The 26946-nt window shown below is 36.9% G+C and overlaps 1 protein-coding gene and 1 long non-coding RNA gene across 3 annotated transcripts in view; one reads left to right on the forward strand and one right to left on the reverse strand.

Annotated features, from left to right (window-relative positions):
• Nucleotides 1-873: 873 nt before the first annotated feature.
• Nucleotides 874-8178, reverse strand: LOC110441826 (transforming growth factor-beta-induced protein ig-h3-like). Its single transcript, XM_021485091.1, has 6 exons — nucleotides 7984-8178; nucleotides 7078-7295; nucleotides 6474-6663; nucleotides 2546-2644; nucleotides 1370-1480; nucleotides 874-1075 (listed from the first exon to the last, which is right to left on the reverse strand). Exons 1-6 carry the CDS (start codon nucleotides 8144-8146, stop codon nucleotides 960-962), a joined length of 897 nt encoding a protein of 298 aa, XP_021340766.1. The 5' UTR covers nucleotides 8147-8178; the 3' UTR covers nucleotides 874-959.
• A 2442-nt stretch (nucleotides 8179-10620) lies between these two features.
• The window catches only part of LOC110441824, a 75872-nt gene continuing 59546 nt past the window's right edge, over nucleotides 10621-26946 (forward strand). Inside the window, exon 1 of one of the 2 annotated variants that reach the window (XR_002461946.1) lies at nucleotides 10621-10751. This is a non-coding gene — a long non-coding RNA (uncharacterized LOC110441824). Of the gene's footprint in view, nucleotides 10752-10786; nucleotides 10980-26946 lie in introns of those variants that run through there. The other variant, XR_002461948.1, reaches the window with a different exon arrangement.

Consider the following 26946-nt stretch of genomic DNA (forward strand, 5'->3'; position numbering starts at 1 on the left):
ACTAAATGGATATTTTCCTTTTCTCACGTAAAACAGCTTTCAAAATACATTGTATATGTATCAATATGTAAACCTTTATAATGATCTTATTTAGGAGTCGGAAGGTGTATATTTATAGGGTCAGGATATTTGGCCTTTTTTTACGTCAGTTTGTTCAAATGTAACACGAAAAAATTACTTGTTTAAGCTAAGCTATTTTAGCTGGTAACAGGTTCAAGCTTACAAATATGTAACTCCGATCATTTAATCCCTACCTATGTCTTTTTGTAAAATTGGTAAAACTTTCCATTTTACTATGAATATCGTGGCCTTGCAACTGCCGTCATCATGACGAGGCCAAGCTGGTAAACGTAAAAACAACTATTACTTGCTTGGAGACGGCTGGTCTTGCTGTTGGGGAACAGGGGAAACAGTACAGCTTTGTTATAAATTCAAACATTTGTCAGATTTTGCCGATTAATCAACATACCGCCTTTCCAAGCAGAGCATTAACCTTCCTCCTCCAGGACACGCGTATGCTCGCAACACATTCCGGGTTTAGAGAGAAAAGTAGTAAGCATCGATCTGTGAATTGCATTGTCTGTATACATGCATTTTTATGTTATCTAGCTAGATTCTTGAAGCAGCTATAAAATAGCTTGTTTTATGGTATTCATCGAAGTTTTCTTAACATTCTCAATGTCAGCGAATGTAAGCTTCGTCATCCTTCTTAACTCTATAGAGTTATGTACTGATTACACGCTTCATCGCGGAAACTTGGGGTTACTCAGCTGTCTCAATTAGAAAGGACGCTCATAAACATACAAAATGTATACGTCGGGACTAAAGTTTAAATCGAGTTACTCATATAAATAATAACTGCGTGGATATGTCAATGAGTATATTCTTTTATTAATAACAAATAACAATGACGAAGATGAGAAAATTATTATATGCATGGTATGTATAAACTTCAGTGATCACGTGATGTTTCTCAGCACAGCTGGTACCATCACCTTGTCAATAACATGTATCACTCCGTTAGTTACGCTGATATCGGCATGAGTCACGTGAGCATTGTCAATCAAAACTTGACCTGCAAAAAGCAGTACCAAAATGACAATATGAACAGGAGTTTTAAAGATTAACACCCCTTACAGCGAAACGTCCCAAATACTACCAACACGTAACATTTAAATCACCGAGGACAGGGCTACAATGTATCTATAGCGTCGTGTTATTCTGCATTTACAAGCTGAATGCATCATTTTTATAAAATGTGTGTAACAATAATAGCTGTGTTTTTGTACATTATCCCAGGTAAAGGGAGATAATAAATGGTGCGTCCGTCCTGCGTTCCTGAGAATAGTACACCCTGCATAATACTTACCTCCGCTGATCTGTACCGTAAGATTCCCGCCCGCCACAGTCGGAACCTTTTGTCCGTCTACGAGTCCGCCACTATAGTACGTCCCGCTGACCACGTGGTATTCCAACAGCTCTGAAAATAGATATTGAATAAGTAACATTATAATTGGGTTACTTTAATTATGTTTAAAAGGTTCATTCTACAGTGTGTGTGAGTTTTGAACAATGTCCCAATCTATATTTTGTATGACAAAACGTCATCAATCCGGTATTTCCAAAGGATTTAAGTTTTGATCATTTGAAATGGATGTTTTTCATTATTATAACGTAACCTTGTACCAAATAAATAGTTTTGTTTAGAAATGTAATAGTGGGAAAAATCAATAATACTATTCTTGTCAATCTTGACGGTTGTACATGTATTATCAAAAACATGAGAATTACTTTAAGTTTTATTCAGTTACAAAGAGTCCGTTTTTCAAGAAGAAGAGGAGGGGTGTTTGGTTTTTCTTTATTATTGCTGTTGGAAATACTTGTAAGGCACGAACGTCAACATTTGGCAATCAAATTAAAATCAAGATCTTCCGCTGGATTTATAAAGTTGTGCACAAGTTATGTATCGCAATTTAATCAAATGCTAGGTTTTTAATTTTCAAACAATAGTGATATAAATATTAATTTGCACATTTAAAAAAAAATCATTACTGAGTGAGAATGTGTATCAATATTTCCGTCTTGCATGTCTCGTAAACAACAAACAATATGCCATATACACCCGTCAATAAGTATTGACCAATGAAAGCATTGTGTGTCCTTCATTCAAATACATATACTTTATTTACAAACAATACATAACTCGACAAACCTCTGTTCTTGTTTTAAGATACATTTCTGTAACTTTGCATTCACATGGAATTAACACTGTATGAACTTAAGCATACTCTAGATTATGTGCTGACATTTTCTTTAATACGTTCACTGTATATCTAATATCTTCATGAGCGATCCAGCAACCTTGTTTGCTAGCCGAAACCATTAATTTTCAAAATCACAAATAAACAATTATTAAATGAAAGAACGTTACGAACAGTGTCTGTAGTATATCTGAGTTGGTGTGGCTGATTCCGTCTCCGCCAAAAGCGTCGCAAGCATTAAAGTCATTAAAAGCTCCAAGGCACCACAACATAAATTTAAATACCTTGCGATTTGTTGAGGCTGAGAAAGACGGTGTTCAGGAAGTTTGGCGGGAGATCATACCAGGCAGAGTCGACGGGGGCAAACACGGTAAATGGACCTCCTGCCAAACAGTAAACGCGAACAACTCGAGTTTACATACGACATTTTCAGGAATATATTGATAGAGAGGGATACATGTTACTAATAGTTGAATTTAACTTTTGGCATCGTAATTTTTCTTTCGGAGCAGCTCGGACATTCAATGAAACTTGCATTGAACAGGAAATAATTTCGATGTGGGGGTCAATATATTCACACCAAAAGTCAAGACATTTTATGTTGTCGTAAGTTAGAAAAATACTTTAGCTTATATCTTTTTAGGGTTTGTATTGGAATGCCTTTTTTTAAATTTTGATAATTTTCCTGTACTGCATAGTGTGAAGAATTGCTCTGACTGCGTCTATATACATAACCTTTCTAGAGAGTTAGATGGTTTGTTTTTTATTCGCGTTTTACTTTCTAGAGAGATCTGAAGGCTTGTATTATATTCGAGTTTTACTTTCTAGAGAGATTTGAAGGTTTGTCTTGTATTCGGGTTTTACTTTCTAGAGAGATCTGAAGGTTTGTTTTGTATTCGGGTTTAACTTTCTAGAGAGATCTGAAGGTTTGTCTTGTATTCGGGTTTTACTTTCTAGAGAGATCTGAAGGTTTGTATTATATTCGAGTTTTACTTTCTAGAGAGATTTGAAGGTTTGTCTTGTATTCGGGTTTTACTTTCAAGAGAGATTTGAAGGTTTGTCTTGTATTCGGGTTTTACTTTCAAGAGAGATTTGAAGGTTTGTATTGTATTCGAGTTTTACTTTCAAGAGAGATTTGAAGGTTTGTCTTGTATTCGGGTTTTACTTTCAAGAGAGATCTGAAGGTTTGTATTGTATTCGAGTTTTACTTTCAAGAGAGATCTGAAGGTTTGTCTTGTATTCGGGTATATTTTCTGGAGAGGTCTGACGTTTTGACTTGTATTCGGGTTTTATTGTCTGGAGATGTATGACGTTTTGTCTTGTATTCGGGTTTTACTTTCTGGAGAGATCTGAAAGTTTGTCCTGTTTTCGGCTTTTACTTTCTGGAGAGGTCTGACGTTTTGTCTTGTATTCGGGTTTTATTTTCTGGAGAGGTATGACGTTTTGTCTTGTATTCGGGTTTTACTTTCTGGAGAGGTCTGAAGTTTTGCCTTGTTTTCGGGTTTTACGTTCTGGAGAGGTCCGGAACTTTTCCCTGTGTTAACTTGGTAATTGAGTGAAGGTTTTTCTAAATTCGCAGACATTTTGGCGTGTTCTGGTTGAACTTCCCCCTACAACGTTCTCAGAATATGTCCTTATTACACGTATATCGCTAAAGTGCTTTCATATCGTGTTTACCATGTTGAATGATCTAAAGGTTTAGCCTGTGTTTACATTGTAGAGAAGTCTGAAGGTTTAGACTGTGTTTACCTTGTAGAGTGGTCTGAAGGTTTATATTGTATTTACCATGTAGAGTTGTCTGGAGGTTTATATTGTATTTACCATGTAGAATGCTCTGAAGGTTTAGACTGTGTTTTCCTTGTAGAATGGCCTGAAGGTTTATATTGTTTTTACTTTGTAGAGTTGTCTGGAGGTTAAGACTGTGTTTACCTTGCAGAGTGGTCTGAAGGTTTAGACTGTGTTTTCCTTGTAGAATGGCCTGAAGGTTTATATTGTTTTTACTTTGTAGAGTTGTCTGGAGGTTAAGACTGTGTTTACCTTGCAGAGTGGTCTGAAGGTTTAGACTGTGTTTTCCTTGTAGAATGGCCTGAAGGTTTATATTGTTTTTACTTTGTAGAGTTGTCTGGAGGTTAAGACTGTGTTTACCTTGCAGAGTGGTCTGAAGGTTTAGACTGTGTTTTCCTTGTAGAATGGCCTGAAGGTTTATATTGTTTTTACTTTGTAGAGTTGTCTGGAGGTTAAGACTGTGTTTACCTTGCAGAGCGGTCTGGAGTTTTAGACTGTGTTTCCCTTGTAGAATGGTCTGAAGGTTTATATTGTATTTATCATGTAGAGTGGTCTGAAGGTTTAGACTGTGTTTTTCTTGTAGAATGGCCTGAAGGTTTATATTGTTTGTACCCTAGAGAATAGTCTGAAAGTTTAGACTGCGTTTACCTCGTAGAGTTGTCTGAAAGATTATATTGCATTTCCCTCATAGAGTGGTCTGAAGGTTTAAACTGTGCTTTCCTTGTAGACTGGTCTGAAGGTTTAGACCGTGTTTTCCTTGTAGAGTGGTCTGAAAGTTTATATTGTTTTTACTTTGTAGAGCGGTTTGGAGTTTTAGACTGTGTTTACCTTGTACAGTGATCTGAAGGTTTATATAGTGTTTACCTTGCAGAGTGGTCTGAAGGTTTATATTGTATTTACCTTGTAGAGTGGTCTGAAGGTTTAGACTGTGTTTACCTTGTAGAGTGGTCTGAAAGTTTATATAGTGTTTACCTTGTAGATTGGTCTGAAGATTTATGTAGTGTTTACCTTGTAGAGTGGTCTGAAAGTTTATATAGTGTTTACCTTGTAGAGTGGTCTGAAGGTTTATATTGTATGTACCTTGTAGAGTGGTCTGAAGGTTTCTATTGTATTTACCTTGTAGAATGGTCTGAAGGTTTAGACTGTATTTACCTTGTAGAGTGGTCTGAAGGTTTATACTGTTTTTATCTTGTACAGTGATCTGAAGGTTTATGTAGTGTTTACCTTGTAGAGTGGTCTGAGGATTTATATAGTTTTTACCTTGCAGAATGGTTTGAAGGTTTAGACTGTGTTTACCTTGTAGAGTGGTCTGAAGTTTTATATAGTGTTTTCCTTGTAGAGTGGTCTGAAGGTTTATATTGTATTTTCCTTGTAGAGTGGTCTGAAAGTTTATATTGTGTTTACCTTGTAGAGTGGTCTGAAAGTTTATATTGTATGTATCTTGTAGAGTGGTCTGAAGGTTTAGACTGTGTTTACCTTGTAGAGTGGTCTGAAAGTTTATATAGTGTTTACCTTGTAGAGTGGTCTGAAAGTTTATATTGTATGTACCTTGTAGAGTGGTCTGAAGGTTTATATTGTATTTACCTTGTAGAGTGGTCTGAAGGTTTAGACTGTGTTTACCTTGTAGAGTGGTCTGAAAGTTTATATAGTGTTTACCTTGTAGAGTGGTCTGAAGATTTATATAGTTTTTACCTTGCAGAATGGTTTGAAGGTTTAGACTGTGTTTACCTTGTAGTGTGGTCTAAAGGTTTAGACTGTATTTACCTTGTAGAGTGGTCTGAAGGTTTATATTGTGTTTACCTTGTAGAGTGGTTTAAAGGGTTAGACTTTATTTACCTTGTAGAGTTGTCTGAGGGTTTATATAGTGTTTACCTTGTAGAGTGGTCTGAAGGTTTATACTGTTTTTATCTTGTACAGTGATCTGAAGGTTTATATTGTGTTTACCTTGTAGAGTGGTCTAAAGGTTTAGACTGTGTTTACATTGTAGAATGGTCTGGAGGTTTAGACTGTGGTTACATTGTAGAATGGCCTGAGTGTTTATATTGTGTTTACCTTGTAGAGTGGTTTGAAGTTTGAAGGTTGATATTGTTTTTACCTTGTATAGTGGTCTGAAGGTTTAGACTGTGTTTACATTGTAGAGAAGTCTGAATATTAAGCATGTGTTTAACTTGTAGAATGGTCTGAAGGTTTAGACTGTTTTTACCTTATAGAGTGGTTTGATTTTTTTTTATTGTTTTTTTTTTTATCTTGTAGAGTGGTCTGAAGGTTTAGACTGTGTCTACCTTGTAGAGTTGTCTGAAAGTTTATATTGGTTTTTACCTTATAGAGTGGTCTGAAGGTTTAGACTGTGTTTACCTTGTAGAGTGGTCTGAAGTTTTATATAGTGTTTACCTTGTAGAGTGATCTGAAGGTTTATATTGTATTTACCTTGTAGAGTGGTCTGAAGGTTTGCTCTGATGGCATTATACACGAGCTGTCCGAGGTTTGGCTGGGATGCGGCATAAGTGAGGATGCTATGGTCCGGGATGTTGTACATCACGTGATCTATCACGTGTATGATTCCGTTGCTTGCCATCTTGTCGACTGCTGTAACCCTACTTCCGGTCATCATCACTATCTACAGAAGTGGAACAAGCATTGCATAAGTTTAACAGGATGTAATAAACCTTACCATCCACCTGTTAATATAAAATGTCATTGACACATCAAATATGATTTCTTGTAAGTGGTGATTAATGGTTCTTCATTAGACGATTTATGTATGTCGTGAAAGTATGTTGCTACATTTTTAAGCATTTTCCAGTTGATCACGTGTGCGTCCTGAACATGTGGATCTCAATTAAAACAACAGCGACATCTATAAAACAGTCGGGTGTGTCGATATAAACGCATTAACAAGTGACTTATTTTTTTATGAGGAAGAATGAGTAAATCCCAAACTTGAAATCAGGTCCTGTCTTTGAAATGCACATTTCACTACAGTGCACGTGTAAACACTGGCTATGCACGTACACAGTCACTTGTCACTCACCGTGTTATTTTGATACATGTTAACTCTGATTTTCCGGTAGGGCAACAACGTCGGCAACACGAAGTCATTGATGAGGTCGGACGAAAGGATGTCCCCGCGAACAACATGGTATTTGAGCACGTCTTTTAAGAGGGAAACATTCTGCTTGAGGGCATTAAGCACATCTGGCGGAAGTTGATTGAATGCGTCATCGGATGGAGCGAAGATGGTGAATGGGCCTGTGGTAAAGACATTGCATTAAACCTATTTCATATTGCTGATATTAGATTGATTTCTAGTCGATACACCTACTACGAATCAATTTAAACAAACGTTATCTTCGGATTTTCATCTTTGTTGTAAAAAACATAAACACTGGTTTGGTCGGGTGATACATCGAAGGAGACGCATTGACGAAAGGAGAAGGGGATGGTGGGTCTTGAATTACGATCACTGTGGGCGAGGAATGATTGAACCGAGGGGTATCGAGGCGGTGCTGTCTGTCTATCATACATGTAAATGGTCTGAACTGACCAATTTCTGATCACGTGACCAGGTAAGTTACAATGAATGACGCAGCGTTTGTACTAGTCTAGAGCAGTTTCAGAACGTGCTAAACTTGAACGGTCAATGAATAATTACATTTGTACACAAACAGCTATATTTAAACAATCGCACATCCTAGTATGTCTGGTAGAACATTACAGCATAATCAGATTCTGTGATACGAGTGAGAATACATATGATATTTACTGTAACACTTACCACTGACATTAACGATTTCAAGTCTTTCTTATATTCGCCTGGAACTCTAGTGGATAAGAGTCCCATATCGCAGTACACTTACAAAGAAGATAATAACGAAGTATAGTACAAAAACATTTAACCTTCTATAACAACGAAAGACAGTGATGTATGATCACTTACCGCCGTGGGCAAGAGTATCGGTCAGTCCAGCTTGTTGTACATAGCTGACCAAAGTGTTGGCGCCAAGACTGCTGGCCAATTGTATCAAGTTTGACTGACCAGTGGAGAGAGCTGAGACAGCTCCGGCAAGACTGACCAGCAGGCATAACAAATTGACCCTCATGTTGTTCGGTAGAGTTTGTTCGTGGAGTCTAGTTCCCGAGTCCGACCACCGTTATATATACAGGCACTGTACGGTTAGGTAATGGTCACTCTTATCTCTCACGTGTCAAACAAACACGAGACCCCGCACGTGGTGTTTACAGCTTACTAGAACATACTGATATTACGAAACTCTGTCCTTTTCTATTTTTATGGTTTTGTTTATTGATGTTATAAGGTACATTTTTTTGTTTTTATCTAGCTCACGACAACATCATCGTACAGTAGTTCGTGATTTAAAAAAATAAAATTTTATGGCGCTTCGTTGAAAATAAACAACACTGACCGATGATAATTGAATGTACTAAATGCATCCTTACTCATTACATGACATTAATGACGGGTTGCTATTGTTTTCTGCGTTCGACGAGCAGCTGAAATGATGTAATTTAATATCAGCTCTTTAGACTTGGTAGTACACGACGCCAATCACAGTTGATGTTGTCATGTGCTTTGCATAATTTAGCAATCTTTATGTTGTGTGATGTTTTGAGTGTTCTCACGACCCACGGTTCCAAATCGACAGTCTATAAATACCCCGACTTTGAAAGGTGAGTAGTCCGATGGTCTCGACATGATCATATATAGTGACAATCTGTCTATTTATTACATGAGTTCCTAGATCGCAATGTATGGAAATACCGTAATAACCTTTTGGCATGTTAGAAACCATACTATTTAGAAATGTAGTTCGCACCAGTGTATATGATACATTGTGTTTATTAATTTGATAAAAACATTAAGAAAGACTAGTGGCAAATGCAAAATACTGCGATAAATCACATTTTGTTATGCTTGCACTAAACAACCAATCAGAAAGCAGGGCTTAGTGTAAAGGTAATAAACAATACTCAATCTCATCGTTAACTGTGACGTCACGATAAGTTATTCGTTCTGAACATATTTAAACATATTTGTATTTTGGAACAAATTTCCCCTGATATTTAACTACTGAACGGCAATTATTGATGGCAAATCCAATGTGCATTTCCCCGCGAAAGGGGATGGGAATTGGGGTTACCTTTACCGTCCAAAAACTAAAAGTGACATAGTCTATCATATCATATCTTTTCACGAAACTTGACATGTTATGCGAGATAAGACACCATAATTTGTCTATTAAGGATCTAAGTAATAGTAGACAGATAAACAGGTATACATGTACATAGGGTTAGAACGTCGTCGGTTTCATGGTCACATTCCTAGACATCGAGGTGTCAGAGGAATCTTACTGACTGGGTCAAGGACATTAAGTACACCAAATGTACCCAGTGAAAAGTCTCGTGACGTTAGCGTGGATATCTTTATAGATTTTAGTGCAAGTAATGTTTCTTAAAGCACCAGATGCAAAACAGAAAGAATATAGATAACTGCTTTACGTTCAGTCATGGCTTTGGTCGCCTTTTTGTCTTGGAAAAAATAATTAATTGAATTTTGTAACAACAAAATCGGAATACAAGGGAGTGATATGATCGGTGCCAGAATGTTCTGTCGGTCTCTCCTTAGCTGTTCCTCTTCCATCCCACACATGAGGTGTATTTTGTCGTATCCCCCGGTCATCTACAGTATTAAATAAAGAGTACATGGATATACCTTCGATGAAGTTTGCAGCATTGCACCATGTGTGTTTAGTCTGACATGACACCGATTCGGTAGGATTCAAATCGTTCCCCTCGTTCCACTATACGTCACTTCCGGTTTATACCCAAAATAGATACATTAATGTTTTTTTCAAGTTTTCAAGGGTTTTTTTAAGATAACTCGCTAGTGCCGTAACCTTATTTGCTAAAAAATATCTTATTGACTTCAGATATTCTGTGTCTAACATTTCACGTGAATGTTCAGAATCACCAGATGCGCTGTTGAAGATGACTTTTTTTTTAACCCTCGGACCATGGGTTAATGACTTAATTTGGTGTAAACGTAGCTAATTTGTGTAATAAATTAGTTTCGAGGAGTATACAGTATAAAATACATCATATATATATTTATTTTACTGAATTTGAAGTAATCGTCAAAATAGGTTACCCTGAAAACGAAACAGGAACTTAGGTTTACGTAGTTCCTTATTCATTATTGCATGATGGCTAATGAATAACAAATAAGGCACCAACTTTAACCTCAGATAGTTTCATCTCGGACTGTCATTTTGATAATTTATTCATATTTCATGGAAATCAAATTACCTGTCTTTTTCAATAACATGATAAAACCATACAAATTTAATGGACCCGGAAATAATATTAATTAATGTCTATTATACGTAGTCGCCGGAATGTATAACAACATAATTATAGATAAGACCATCGCAGTCTGTGATATAACACAACAACACATGCCACTTCCTCAAAGGGCACATGGTGCAATCAAACCAACCAACAGCCTATCGTATCTCTACATCGAAAATTCAATCCGATACTTGTCCAATTATAAGTTATTTTCCTTTCCGTGCTTCTATAGATCGTCGCCTGCTATACAGCTTAACTCGATAGTCCTTTTTTCTGAGGTTACCGTGAGGAAAGCGAACAGTTAGATTTGCTGGGTAGCGTTGTACAGAAAAGGCAAAGGTGAGTTACCTTTTGTTAAAATTCAGACACCGTAGAAATTGACACTTATTCCTGTGAACGCAGTGGAAATTCGCGATCGGCGATATCGCACATTTATACAATACGACGTCAGCGAGGCTCACAGAGAAGAATCGGCCATGACATATGTCGATAGTCCGTTTTTTGAAGTTACCGTGAGGATAGCGAATAGTTAGATTTGTTGGCCAACATTGTACAGAAAAAATAAAGGTAAGATACCTTTTGTCGACGCTTGTATGTATAAATATGATTGTACATATGTTTACTCAAACTTTCTGCAATCTTTCGGTGTAATATTTCCGCATACATGATATATAAACTGGTGACAGTGACAACTAGTAAAAGTAGATACTTTAGTATAACAAGCTTTCACTTGGTACGAACTCATATCGCCTACACGGCGGCCCATTGTTAATACATCAAACTGTCACCAAACGCCCTAGCCTACATAGAGGCTAACACGCAAACAAGTCTAGTGGGCTATATTTCATTAAGCTTTTGTAACATATCAGAACAACCCCATCTACATTTATTTTTTAAACCCCAAAAATAGAAGGAGTCAATTGGTGTGTCATATAGACTGGACATAGGTCATATGGTTATCATATTGATGGTTCCGGAGGTTCCAAACAGGGTTGTATGAAGTCGTAGTTCTCAAGAGGATAAGGCCTAAACCACGTACATGTATACAAATGATTTATAAACTAGTACATCACAGTTGCAATTGTAATACAGAAATGGAAATTGTGTAAAAAGGTGTTCTCCCTTGTATTTAAGACTTAAATTGTGAAAACCATAGATAACACATCAAAAATTTAAAAAATACATTAAAAAATGCAGAAAATTGTTATTTTTACCCTATTTTTACCCTAACCATGACTCTCACAGATAGGAATTTTTCTCCTAAAACATGTCTTAAATTCAACATCACTTTCATCCTAACCAAAATACTCGGTCACAATTCAGCATACGTTCAACATTAATTTCTTTACGCAACCTTCGCATGTGTTTGATGTAATTGTGTTGGAGTAGATTACAGACTGACTTAATTAAAATCTCAAACCAAATACAAATTTTACATTATGAAAAATTATGCAGCCTTACACTGTTCACTTTAAAATGACAAATACCAATTTTAGTAAAAAAAATGTTTTATACAAATTTATACATTGTATACAAATCCATGGCCTGGCCCGTATACTGTGGTCTTCTACATTATATGGAAATGTTTTTAGCACACCTGGCCCGAAGCGCCAAGTGAGTTTATGCCGAGGTGCAGCGTCCGTCGTCGGTCTGTCGGCCATCGGCCATCGGCAAACGTCAATATTTTGCTTTAAACAACTTCTTCTTAATAACCAAAAAGCCTAGGGTGATGATATTTGGCCAGAGGCAAACTGAGTCGAAGGGCTACCAAGTTTGTTCAAATAAATGACCTTCGCCAATTTTCAAGGTCACAGGGGTCAAATATGTTAAAAACTTTAAACAACTTCTTCTGAATACCCAAAAGGACAAGGATGTTTATATTTGGCCAGTAGCATGCTAGGATGAAGGGTTACCATGTTTGTTCAAATGAATGACCTTAAATTATTTTCAAGGTCACAAGGATCAAATATGTTAAAATCTTCAAACGACATCTTCTCAATAACCAAAATTCGCAGGATAATGATATCTGGCCTGTAACATGATGGGATGAAGGGCTACCACGTTTGTTCAAATGAATGACCTTGATCCACTTTCAATGTCACAAGGATCAAATATGTTAAAATCTTCAAACGACATCTTCTCAATAACCAAAATTCGCAGGATAATGATATCTGGCCTGTAACATGATGGGATGAAGGGCTACCAAGTTTGTTCAAATGAATGACCTTAACTAACTCTCCAGGTCACAGGGTTCAAATGTATTAAAATCTTCAAACAACTTCTTCTCAATAACCCAAAGGCCCAGGGTACTGATATTGGGCCTGGTAGCATGCTGGGATGAAGGGCTACCAGGTTTGTTCAAATAAATGAGCTTTGCCCATATTCAAGTTCACAGTGGTCAAAATATGTTTAAATCCTTAAATGATTTGTTCTGTATAACTAAAAGGTCCAAGGTAATGATATTTTGCTAGAAGCATGCTGGGTTGGAAGACTATAAACTCTGTTCAACCTAATGTCCTTGTTCGACATTCAAGGTCACGGGCGTAATATGTTTAAATCTTTTAATAGGTTCTTATGAATCAAACACTGATATTCTGCCTGTAGTTGTATTTTAGTTCACTTTTAAGATTACAAGTGTGAGATTAATACCAGGTGAGCGATTCAGGCCCATTGGGCCACTTGTATAACTAGGGTATGTGTATGGATTTAAACAGAACACACAGACATGACTGTACTTGAAAGTCAAGTGTTTCATGTAAATAATATCCTGGTAAACTTTAGTTTGTGCCAATATCAGTTCTCCTTTAGGAAACTAAGACTTGTAAATACACTCGTTGTATGACGATGATGAAATATATAAGGAAGTGTAACTTGTTCGACTGACTCAGGGAATTGCGTCTCCCAGTTGAGAACCTGGGGCCTTGAGAATTAGTCACCGTAATTGTATTATCAATTGACAGTGTCACAAATGACCGGGATTTTTGTTAATGGTTAGATGTCGAAAATGGACTGCTTTAATCAGACCAGTGTCCGAATTTTTCACAATAAAACCTGGTTCATGCAAGGTGCCTACTAGTTCTAAAAGTAGCATTAACAGTATTTCTACATTGAACATTACATGGATTGCTAGAATAGTTGAAAGTTCCACTAAGATGCCCAAATGACAATCGCACTCATACATCCATTAACATTAAGAAGGCTGAAGGTTTTACCAAAACTGTTTTTCTTATTACCTGTTGACGTTTTTGTCATGCCCATCTCTTTCCTTTCTTTGTATGAGGTACCAGCCCTGAAATTTTTAACAGCAGATTTGCCAGTGTCTGTGAGTTCCCGATAGAATGCCGAAATCCTTTTCTGTCCTTTATTCTTCTCCTTAGATTGACTTGATGTGTCGTCGTCCTCGTAGTGTATTCTCAGTTTCTGCGTCCTGAACGGTTTTTTTATAGACTTTGTGGAGAAGAGCTGTGACCTAGAAATCTCGTGGAGTACTTTGTCCTCAGCTGTCTTCTTTTTCTTTGCCATCTTTTTATTAGTTCCAGTTCCAAAACAGTTTTGATAAAATAAAGAAGAGATGATGAGAAAAGGCTGAATTTGTAAACATCATTGTGATCATTATTATAGTATATGTGGCCAGTAGCATGCTAGGATAAAGGGCTACCAAGTTTACCAAATGAACTACATGTACCTTCACCCATTTGCAAGATCACAGGGGTAAAAGAACTCAAATCTGTAAACAACTTCTGAATAATCTAAAGGTCCAGGGTAATGATATTTGGCCAGAAGCATAAGGCTGGTATGAAAGACTACATATAACTTCAACTTACTGTCCTTGTTTGTCTTTCAAGGTCACATATGTCACATGCTTAAATCTTTTAATAGATTCTTTTGAATCAAACACTGGTATTTTGCATGTAGCTGTATTTTAGTCCAGTTTTAAGATTACAAGTGTAAGATTAATACCGTAACATCAGGTGAGCCATTCAGGCCCATTGGGACTCTTGTTCTATGAAATAATTATTTTCAATATCTCACAAAAATATTAATTCTTTTTTATACATATTATATATATATTTATTATATGTAACACCACATAATTATATCTACCCATATGCAGTTAAATATATATGATTCAAGTTATTTATTAGGCCATGAGCAATTTTGCTCATCAGCTAATCAATCAAATTACATGATATGTCATGGCGTACAATCAGTGCAAAGAAAATGCTGTATAAGATCATGTAGTAATGTATAATTACTTAAGTATCATCTCAATTGTTTTGCTTCAAAAATAAACTTAAATTAATAGTTCCTTATTGTTCTGTACAGTTAATAGCTGTGTTTACTTGAAGGCAGATGAACTACGCCAGTAGTACCTTTTATTGAATTCAACTCTCAATATTTGATAAAAAGATCATTTTATTTGATAAGGTCATATCAGCAAAAAATTGAATTCATCCTCAATCACATCTAATAAACAATGAGTACATAACCTCTGAGATCTTTCAATGCTATTATAACGTCCTGCCTCTGTATTCAAGCAATGTGAGTATGTGCAGGTAACACTGAACTAATGACAATTAATGATAATTTTGTTTTCACATAGATAGGCATAGTTATTTCATAAGAGTTAATTAATACACATACAGTCTCTACCTGCTCTTATCAAACTTGTCACAACACTTATTATCTGTATATACACATGTCAAGGCCATGGCCAGCATGTGGAGTGTAGTTATCACACCTCCATTCATGACTGCCCCCACCCCTCCCCATTGTCATTGTAGGTGAAAGACGCCTCACCAGGCAAGAAGATGAACACATTAAACACACCTATACCTGTATATATAAATGCTAAAAAAAGTTAATTGGCAACCAAACTGCATGTATGTTTACTGTAACTCAGCATGTCATGATTATGACATTTATAGATCACTATATATATTTTAAATATATATATATATTCATTTTATATCAATTAGTTAAATTAAAGCTCTATAACATAAACCATTAATGCACCACATCCCATTCCCCTATTGTATATCCTCAAAACTTTCTTGTAAGCCTCCAGCTTTAAAAATAATGTTCATTAATACTTCCTACTAGATAAAATCAATATATTCAACACCTTTGTACAGTAAGAGTTTTAATATGATTTGGGGGGATACTAATCCTATGGGGGGAGACTTATCCAATGGCCAGTTTTAGTACCCGGATACTTATCCTATGGGGGATACTTATCTTATATGACACCATTACTATTGTAGATTGATCACTGGTCACTTATATCACTTATTTCAAAAAAGAGGCCCAATGGGCTTGAATCGCTCACCTGGTATTAATCTTACACTTGTTTTCTTAAAAGTGGACTAAAATAAAGCTACAGGCAAAATACCAGTGTTTGATTCAAAATAATCTATTGAAAGATTTAAACATATGACACATGTGACCTTGAAAGTCAAACAAGGACATAAGTTGAACAGACTTTATAGCCTTTCATATCAGCATGGTACTGGCCAAATATCATTACCCTGGACCTTTACATTATTCAGAAATTGTTAAAAGATTTCAAAATATTTGACCCTTGTGATCTTGTAAATGGGTGATTCATTTGAACAAACTTGGTAGCTTCTTCATCCCAGCATGTAACTGGCTAAATATGATCACCCTAGGCCACTAGGTTATTCAGAAGAAGTTGTTTTAAACATAATTGACCCCTGTGGCCTTGAATATAAGTCAAGGTCATTCATTTGAACAGAAGTTGTTTAAACATGGTTCGCACAGGTCTTGAAAGTCCCTTGAATTTGATGTCTGCCTTGAAAAATCCTTAAAAATCAGTGAAGTTAGTTTGGTTTCCTTTTTCATCATGTTAATTCAGTATTTTGTAAACATTCTTCGCAAATTTTTTATTTTTTTTCAAAGATTAATTTGCAAATTGCAGATCATATTTTTTATTAATTCCGGAAAAGAATATACCTATGAAGTTTCCGGTTTTACTTTTTCAATTCGTATCATTACTGCGTTTGAATTGAGTATGAAGTCTCGTAGTCAAACTGACATATGGACCTAAATGGTCATGCGCATAAAGAGTATTGTTAACAGGAGGGGAACAAGAACCGAACAATTGCGATGGGGAAGTGTGTTTTTAACGGTAAATGGCTTGACGATCCCATAATGTTTTGGGTTAGGGAGTTCAAGGGTGTTAGGACTTCTGCTATGTGCTCGCTGTGTAACAAAATTATCGATCTGGGCAAGATGGGGGAATACGCCCTGACATCATATATGAAAAGTCAAAACATATGAAAATTTAGGGGACCGCTTCGACTCGGGCTTTGACAGACTTTTATACCAAACCCTCTACTTCCACGGCAAGGCAAGTACATTGAGACCTACCTTGACTCAGCTCCTAATACGAACACGAATGCCGATGACTTTCCTTCAAACCCAGCCCCTCAAGGCCTTGTTGTTCATTAAAATTGTTTGTTTATTTTGTGATATAAAACAGCCCTTGAATTTTCAAAACTTGTCTTGGAAAAAACCTTGAAAAGTCCTTAAATTTTGAGGTCAAAATTTTGTATAAACCATGTTAAAGGTTTTAAGCATATTTGACCCCTGTGACCTTGAATATAAGTCAAGGTCATTTATTTGAACAAACTTGGTAGCACTTCATCCCAGCATACTTCTTGACAAATATCATCATCCTAGGCCTTTTGGTTACTGAAAAAAGTTGAGGCCGGCCGGACGCCGCACCATGGCATAAACTCACTTGCCGTCGGGCAGGTGAGCTAAAAAACAAATACATGTAGCATGTTCTATGTTTATAACAAAATTATACAGGCCAAGTATTATCACCCAAGGACAAAATATTACCGGGGTATACTTTATTCATTTTTACAACAATTATGACACAAGTTTTTCAAATTATATTAATCCCTCTTACCGGCTCGGGTGTTACCGCGTGGGGTGGGGTGTCTTAATGTGGAAGGAAACTGGAAGTCCCGGTGAAAACCCAGGAATCAAGGAATCGAACACCAGCCACCTTGGTGAAAGGCGGTAATATTATCCACTGCGCCTACACACCACCCAAGGACTATTGGTTAAACATATTTCATTAAAAAAAGGGTATACCAAGGGACGTCCACCACAAATATCCGTCTCCTGACCTAATACTGGATGCAATTATAAATTAATATCCATTATTGCAATACAGTCATTATACTTATGGCAGATTTGAATTAGACACATGATTAAGGTTGCCTTCTAGCTTCGAGCTAGAGGGAATTTCCCTTTAGCTCAATTGTAGAGCGTCCCATTAGGAACCTGCAGATCGACGGTTCGATCCCCGGTGGAAGCACACTATTCTCTTTCCTGTTACATACTTATAGCATAAATATAAGCGCGAGTTCTGGGTCTCTGTCACAGGGGCTCGTTAGGCTTAGCCTTAGTTTTGCCATAGGTGTGTGTTGTAATCCATATCAGTATAGCATATGTGTATTTCAGACATTTGAAACGAACCCCTGTGGTTTTGCTGTGACCCATATCAGTATAGTATGTGTATTTTAGACATTTTTAACGAATCTCTGTGGTACATATATAGTTGTTCATCTACAGCTATCTGCCTCTCGAATTACAGAAGGGAGGGATCTACTATACTTTCTGTTAATTCAAGAGGAGAGATACATGAATGTCATAGATGTATAGTGTATACGTCACTGTTGTAGACCAAACAAATTGTCCGAAGTGTTGGCAAATGAAGCGTTTTAGGATCAAGATTGTACTTTCGTTTTCCCTATCATCCAATCAAACACGCCGTTACAGCAAGCTGCCTTTGAGGTCAAACGATGTTTTCCAAGAATGCAAATTATCGAATAAATGTTTTTATTGCACAAATATTTTTTTTTATTGAATACAAACATTTTTTTTTGAACATATGTTTTTTTTCGAATACATTTTTACTGCACACATATATATTTTCTATTGCACATATATTTGCAATTATCAGGCGCTAACTACTAGTCCTACGCCACCTGGCTAAATATACCTATTAACTTATTTTTGTGATAAAATATCAATATTCTAATTGATTTCACATTTTATCGTTTCAAAAATATATGTACAATTTCATAGTTATTTTTTAATTTAATTAACAGCTAGACTGAGACCAGAATGTTCGTATTTCATATTTTTGATTTGGTCTTTTTGACAACTCCACAACAAACCAAAAAGTATCAATGTGATATGTACATACTATTTCAATATTTCAATATTTCAATATTTGAAAAGTTAATAGCAATTTAAAAGAAACATAATTTCGTATTTCAATTTTTATTATCAGTAACAGGACATAGCTTATAGTAACATGAGATAACAAAGTAACAGGACGGAAGAGTATACCTCATATCTTAAATATTATCATTAAACACTTACAGTCTCAAATAATTAGATGTGACTAATTGTATAATTTACTCAAGTGAATTAAATCATACATATCGTAACCCGAGTACATACAATCTACTCGTCCGACAGACGAGATGACAATAAAAGTCACACGTCTGTCAGCAAAATCTGCTCCTCAGGACGAGCGGACTAGTGCTTTTGCCAAGCCCAAAAGATACTTGCATGCATGTACATCCTCGATATCCAGGGATTACGCTCAATTTCGCTCTCTACACCCCTGGAATATGTCATAGCAAAATTGAAGGCACGAAGATAGCTGTTCGATTGGTCTCGGGTAACAAAACTGACCAATCGCTAGGCTGATACCTGTCCTTTGAAGATTACAAAGGAGAGACGCCCGACCTCAAAGCCAGTCAATTTGTACCGTTACTTGACTGCGAGATACTTTTAATCTATATCAAAGGATCGAACCAGTCTTTTTGTCTCATCCACAAAGTGGCGTACACTGAGCCTTCAATTTTGCTATGACATATTCCAGGGGTGTAGAGAGCGAAAGTGAGCGTAGCACCTGGAAATCGAGGATGATTTATATATAAAAATAATGTATAAACTAGTACATCACAATTGCAATTGTAATACAGAAGTGAAAATTGTGTAAAAAGGTGTTCTCCTCGTATTTAGGACTTAAATTGTGAAAACCATGGCACATCATTTTTTTCTTTTTTTAAATGCAGAAAATTGATTTTTAGCCTAAAATTTGACCCTCACAAATAGGAATGTTTCTCCCAAAACATCTCTTAAATTAAACATCACTTTCATGCTAACCAAAATACTCAGTCACAATTCAGCATACGTTCAACATTAATTTTTTTCACAAACTTCGCATGTGTTGAAGGTTGTGTTGGAGTAGTAAACAGACTGACCAAATAGAAATCTTGAACCAAATACAAAGGGCCGGTTTCACAAATCTATAAAGTATAAAGATTTAGGTCACTTGGTTTGTTTTTTATGGCTCCTCAAAGTTGTACCTTTCAGAAGCTGTCTAAGTGTTGATAAAATGTGCATGTTATGTAAAATATTAATGAAAATCTAATCAAATGATGGTCACCGTAAAGAATACATTCATGGCATGATTGTGACAAAAAATCATGTTTCCATCGCGCCATTTGGCTGTTTTATGGAAGAAACAATCTCAAAAATGCCATTTTCGATGATAACATTTTAGACACAAAAACTGTGTTTTTTAGAGAATACACCCTTTTATGGGCGTTGGATGCAAACCAATTTTTATCCTATTAAACAGTACGTAATATGCTATTGATGAGAGGAAAAATCATCAAAATGTAAGTGGTGGAACATTTTCAAATGTTGGGTTGAATTAGCCTATGGTTGAATTGCCGATTTTCGACTTTCTTTAGATAATTAACAAAAAAACGAGAGTATTTGCTCGGTATGTTGAGAATATGTACACAGATATGAAAAAAAGTGAGAGAAACACTTTTTCATAAAAAAAATCCAAGATGGCTACTTCACAAGTCCCCGTGGTTGAAGACATTGGCTGACAAATAGACAGAACAACAAACAAAACGTGTTCCTTATGATTTTGGTTGGTTTTCGCATTTACGGGAGTGTTCATAGCTACGGGCGATTGTATAATACCTATATTTATAAGTTTGGTTAGTCACATGGTAACGGGGATCTTTCATATCGAGCCCCAAACATACTTTCGACATATGCACTCCGTTGCCGCATGGAAAACTATTTCAAGTTTTGTCGGAATTTCTTTACCTGTGGTTGTAATGGTCGAGGGTTTTCCAGCGTCCTGTAATACCCAAGGTAGTACAAGATACTGGAGATGTGCGCACACATTCCCATCGTTCTCTCTCCAACTGGGCACTGGCAGTAGTAGTCCTTTATTGGGGCCTCAACATCGGGTGAAACGGTGAACCGTATCCAAACGTTATATTTCGTTTGGCTTTTGTGTCGAGAATGTATTTGACATCGGAGAAGGTCTGGGGAGTGCTGGTAAAGCCACACCTCATAGTCTCCGTCATCACTTAAATGTTCGGCGATGTAACCAGGAGCCAGAGATATCTGATACGTTCCACACGTAATGGTTCTCAAGTAATCAAGATCGAGACGGGGAAACAGTACGGAAGATGCATCCATCTTGACAAACTCGGACCTTGCCCGTCTAGATAGATCCGGATCTGTCTTGACTCTCTGAGCTAAACCATTCGGTGTTGTCAAACGGTCCTTCATACGTTCAGCCATTAGCCTATCTTTGGCATCTCTCTCTGGAGATCTCTGGTAGATCGGTCCTCTAATACCATTCAGACAGGCTGTGACGGTTCGAAGCAAAGCCTCGATGACATTGATAAAGCTGTTAGACACCAATTGCGTTCGGAAGAACGTCCAGTGTTTCAGACGACCATGATAGGATTCCACAATCCACCTCGATTTGGTGATAGTTCTGTCAAGATTTGCTTGGACGTCAGAATGTTGACTTTGACCGGGTTTCAGGTATGACGGCATGCTAGCATTGAGGCCAGAGGCTTCGAGAACTGGTAGGACATCTCTAAAACCTCGGTCAACGACAACGTTGTCGTCTGGTTGTAGCCAAGTAACTAGCTTGTCCATGACTTTTTTTGTAATTGTAGCATCATTTTCGCTGCCAGTGAATGGTCCTACTGTGTCCAGAATGTAGCCATCTGGTAAGGCGATGCTCATGAATTTGAGATAGTTTCTCTTCTTCTGGCCACAGTAGGACATTCTCTGGAGCTTGTGGTCGGAGCTTTTCTGGATATAAATATAGGTGCCATCTAATATGGCAGTGGCTTTATCTCCAAAAAATGCTTCTGAAAAGACAGTATTGTGCCCGAGCAACTGTTCTCTTGTCAAGTGATCCGGACCTAGAAATTGTGGGACTATCGATGTGTCTAATGCCTGTACTATGGAGTGGAAAGTTTTGGACACACTTGACTTGGAAATTCCAAAAAGAGAAGAACACTGACTCCAGGAAATGTCGGTTTTCAGTTTTACCCAGAACAGTAATAGAGCATCGTGTGTAGTCTTGGTATATATACCAGATGAAAGATATGGGGAACAGTGCGAGTGGATTTCGAGGAACTGATCTTTGGACCAACCTGTCCAGGCCATGCATGCCGAGTCATCAAGAGAAGAAAAGCTTATTGTAAACGCAGACTGGTTCTGTGAAAGGACGTGCGACACCTCTAGGAGGTCATTAATGATTTCGGACGATTTTGATGGTAACTGAGATTCCAAGGAACCTCTACCATCAAGGACAACCTCTGTAGACGGATCTAAGTCGTTACCAATAAGGTGAATGGAGCAGACGCGGGATGAGGTGGGACACCACAGTTTGTGTGAATAGATCAGGTGATGTCTTGCACGTTTTGGTAAGACTGATGATTTTGTTCCATTTCTTGCAAAGGTAACAAGACAGAGACAGCATTTTTTGTGTGAAGATGATCCATTCAAAAGATCATGAAGGGTCAGCAACGGCAGGATATGGGACGGGGAGTCGTCTTCTTCCTCTATTTCCTGGTTCTGCTCGGGTTCAGGTTCAGGCTGATTTTTGTTCCGAAGATACTTCATGTAGCACTTCTGGCAAATAAGTGCTTGTTCCTTTGCTGACATCAATCCTTGTTGCACCAGCGTATCTAGGAGCCATTTATATTGTGGACTATTTACATTGCGTGCACTTCTGTTCTTATTGCCACTACGTTTCTTGAAGTATACTTGACACCCTTCTCCAACACATTTACCCTCCATCTTGAAACAATAACGATTGGTTTATGAAGCGTCGATAAAGTAACAAAATAGCAAGCCACCGATGATTGCTGTAAACAGCTAATACTTAGTAGTTTGGTACAATTATGCGAAAATGTGTGATAAATAACGAACAACTAATTACACAAAATAACAAGACAATATAATAAATCACATTCAATACCTCCAAGAAGCGCAGAATTGATTGATTACTTAGAACAAAATAAAGTATTTCATATGGATAATCTATCTATTCGATGTGGCGTGGTCGGCAGGCACAAAGAAAGTGAGACAAGTCAGGGTCCCAACCCTGACAGAGCCACAACGCTTTGGAGATGGGACAATAAAACAAGGAAAGTGAGACAAGAATAGCTAGCGTCGAGTCAATGATTCCGTAAACGTATAGACAAAGACAAGAAGATACGGATAAATGTACAAGGCCACACGATCAGAAAATTCAGAAGAGGACAACTTGAGATAGAACAGTATTCATGTATCAGGGTGTCCTCAGTGTAAATCTTTATATCGATACTGTTTATTTAGTCGTTACACATCATAAAACTGTCATGAAAATATCCGCTCTGATATTCAATATAAAAGTTTGTATATAATAAGCTATATAATAGGGTTTCAGACAAGGTTGTTACTCATTTCCCCTTTTCTTTCAATTTACAACCACATTCAGGCGGCGATATGAGAACGTTCCACCACATGGAATTAGCTGATTTTTGGTACACATATGAAACAAGTAAAGCTCTATCCGATTTTCTGATGGAAATTTGCATCCAAAACTATATAACGGGAGAAAATTGCAATTTTATGGCATTTTTCTTCATAATTGTGTCTCTGCAAGTGCATTTTCATCCGAGAATTTTTTTTTTTATGTTTTATGAATAAACACGATGTTTTGGAAATATTTATCAAAAGAAATTTATACTATGTTGCGAATTACAATTTCGAGATAACCTTCTTTTATTTACGAACTTATGTCTTTGATGCTGAAATTGACAACTTTATAAAAATACATTTTCACTGAAATTATGAAATCTGGGTGTCGGAAAGGTGTAAAATTATTCTTCGGAAAAGAAAAAAACAGTAGTTGAGCTAGATAAGAAATTATACGGGGGCAGGCTCCTATGGAGAATTAACATTACTGGAAACAGGCCCTTTATATTATGAAAAGGATGCAGCCAGCCTTACAATGTTCACTTCAAAATGACAAATACCAAAATTCAATTTAATTTGTTTTTATACATTGTATAAAAATCCAGGGCCAGGTCCGGTTACTATGATCTGCAACATGATATGGAAAGGTTTGAAATTTTAAGTTAAATAAAAAACCACCATGAATGTCTAGAAAATGATACGATAAACAAAACGACATATCAGATTACCGTGTATTCCTTGAGAAGTATATTTTCATCAATTTTTTCCTGTCAAACATGTAACAAAAGTTTCCTCTGAAACACTTAACAAAATAATTTTGAAAAGGAAAAGTCCCATAATTCCACGTTTTCTTCAATAAAGTTGCATTTTGTGTTGAATATGGTACTTTGAGTCTCTGTGCATCTAATTAAGTGCAACATACATGTTCTATCACATTTGACCTTGTTATTATATAACGTCATAGTTACCATGACGTCTATGACATCATAAATACTCACTCTGGTATCATAATGAACAACAGAAATCATATCCAAACTTCAGCGTAGCAACAGACGCTAATTCTTAAATAGATAAATTGTGACATAACATCCAAGATTTCAAAATGTCATGCATATGACATCACAGTCATCTGTTCCCACCCTAGTAATACAGATATGTAGCAATGATCATAATAAACTGTCCACTGATCCCATTTTTAGCTCGCTTGCCCGAAAGGCAAGTGAGCTTATGCCTTGGCGCAGCGTCCGTCGTCCGTCGTCAACTTTTGAAGGGGAACTTAGCAATATTTGCTTTAAAACGCATCTCCTACTTAACGCTAGTGAGGATTTCAACCAAATCTAGTCTGAAGCATCACTAGGGGAGGGCAATAATTTCTTAAATAATTGAGTTTGGTTCGACCTCTGAGGCCAGGGGAGCGGGGCCCTGAGGGGGAACTTAGGAAAATTTGCTTTAAAACGCATCTCCTCCTAAACACCAGAGAGGATTTCAACCAAATCTAGTCTGAAGCATAAGTAGGAATGGGCAATCATTTCTTAAATAAACGAGGTTGGTTTGACCCCTGCGGCCACGGGAGTGGGGCCCTGAAGGGGAACTTAGCTATATTTGCTTTAAAACGCAACTCCTCCTAAACGCCAGGTAGGATTTCAACCAAATTCAGTCTGAAGCATCACTAGGCAAGGGCAATCATTTCATGAAAAATGAGGTTGGTTCGACCCTTGAGGCCAGGGGGCAGGGCCCTGAAGAGGAACTTAGCTAAATTTGCGTTAAAACGCATCTCCTACTTAACGCTAGTGAGGATTTCAACCAAATTTAGTCTGAAGCATCACTAGGGGAGGGCAATCATTTCTTAAATAAATGAGATTGGTTCGACCCCTGAGGCCAGGGGGTTGGGCCCTGAAGAGGAACTTAGCTAAATTTGCTTTAAAATGCATCTGCTGCTTGACGCCAGAGAAGATTTCAACCAAATTAAGTCTGAAGCATCACTAGGGAAGGGCAATCATTTCTTAAATACATGAGGTTTGTTAGACCTCTGAGGCCAGGGAAGCGGGGCCCTGAAGGGACATTTAGCTATATTTGCTTTAAAACGCATCTCCTCCTGAACGTCATAGAAGATTTCAACCAAATTTGCTCTGAAACTTCATTGGGGGAGGGCAATCATTTCCTTAATACATGAAACTGGTTCGACCCCTGGGCTAGGAAGACCGGGCCCCAACAAGGGAAATTATCTAATATTTTGCTTAAGACGCTAATATCCCCTAATTGCCTGCAAACCTTTCTTAATTGAATGAAGTTGATTTGATCCCTGCGGTCCTAAGAAATGGTACAGCTAGATTATCATATTCTATGATGTAGTTTTATAAATTGTTAAAAATTGGTTTCTAGGTTTATAAAAGCTTATAGTTGATATAGTTTATAAAATATTGTCTAATTACACCCTGTAATATGACATATTACTTAATTCAAAATCTGTTAACATGGCGACTCAATGGAGACCCCTGTTTAGTTGAAAGTCAGATATTGTGGCCCCAGTTGGGTTATAACATAGATCTTATCTGGATTTGAGAAAATTTCATATAAAGATGTACTAATGCATTCAGTTGTAATGACTATAAAACCAGGTGAGCGATACAGGTCCAATGGACCTCTTGTTATACAGTGTACGCCCGTCAAATTTGAAGGGAGCATTATGGTATGGCGTCGTCGGACTGGCGTAAACTCTTGTTTGTCCGGCAATCTCCACCTACACTTTTCGACCGATCTTTTTGAAACTTGGTATACAATATAATCATGATATGAAGTTATGTTTTTTTGCAAAGGTTATTGCCCTTTGTTTATTTCAGTATTTGATTTTTTGTCCGGGGATCTCCTCCTACATTTTTCCAACGATTTCTTTGAAACCTGGTACATGTAGGCTTTATAATCATGATATGTTGTATTTCCTGGAAAAGAATTTTGATTCGACAATCTTTGCAAAGTTATTGCACATTGTTTATTTCAGTTTTTGTTTGTTTGTCCGGAGATCTCCTACAATTTTCGACTGATTTCTTTGAAACTGAGTACGCTTTATAATATTGATATGTTGTAGTGTTTGCACAAAAAGAATTTTGATTCAATTATTTTTGCAAAAGTTATTGGCCTTTCTTCATTTTTGTTCAGAGATATCCTCCTACTTTTTTCGACCGTAATCTTTGAAATTTTGAAATCGTTATAGTCATGATATATAGTTATTTTTCTTCGAAAAAAATGGATTTGATTATTTTTGCAGAAGTTATTGCTCTTTGTTTATTTCTAGTACTTGAATTTTATCCGGAGATCTCCTTCTTCAGTTTTCTATCGATTTCTTTTAAATTTGGTAGGCTTTATAATCATGATATCAAGTTGTTTAATGAGTTGGAGATTTTGATTACTTGTTTTCCACAAACTGTTAGAAAAGAAAATCGAACATTGACTTTGTAATGAAAGGTGAGATTTAAAGCATGCTAGCTAGCCACTCTTAAGGTGATGCAAATATTATTTTAATGCAAGATAGTGTATAACACTATATGGTATTCGACGGGCGTATTTATTGTTCCGCCTTGCAGTACTCTTGTTAGCTCGAATGTAAATTGTGTCCATTTCTTTATCTTTGCCTTCACGGTAGCATCATGCCTGACAAATTTTGCATAATGACCCTTACTCAAGG

This window comes from Mizuhopecten yessoensis, unplaced genomic scaffold (genome assembly GCF_002113885.1).
Source record: "Mizuhopecten yessoensis strain PY_sf001 unplaced genomic scaffold, ASM211388v2 scaffold716141, whole genome shotgun sequence".
Classification (NCBI taxonomy): Eukaryota; Metazoa; Mollusca; class Bivalvia; order Pectinida; family Pectinidae; genus Mizuhopecten; species Mizuhopecten yessoensis.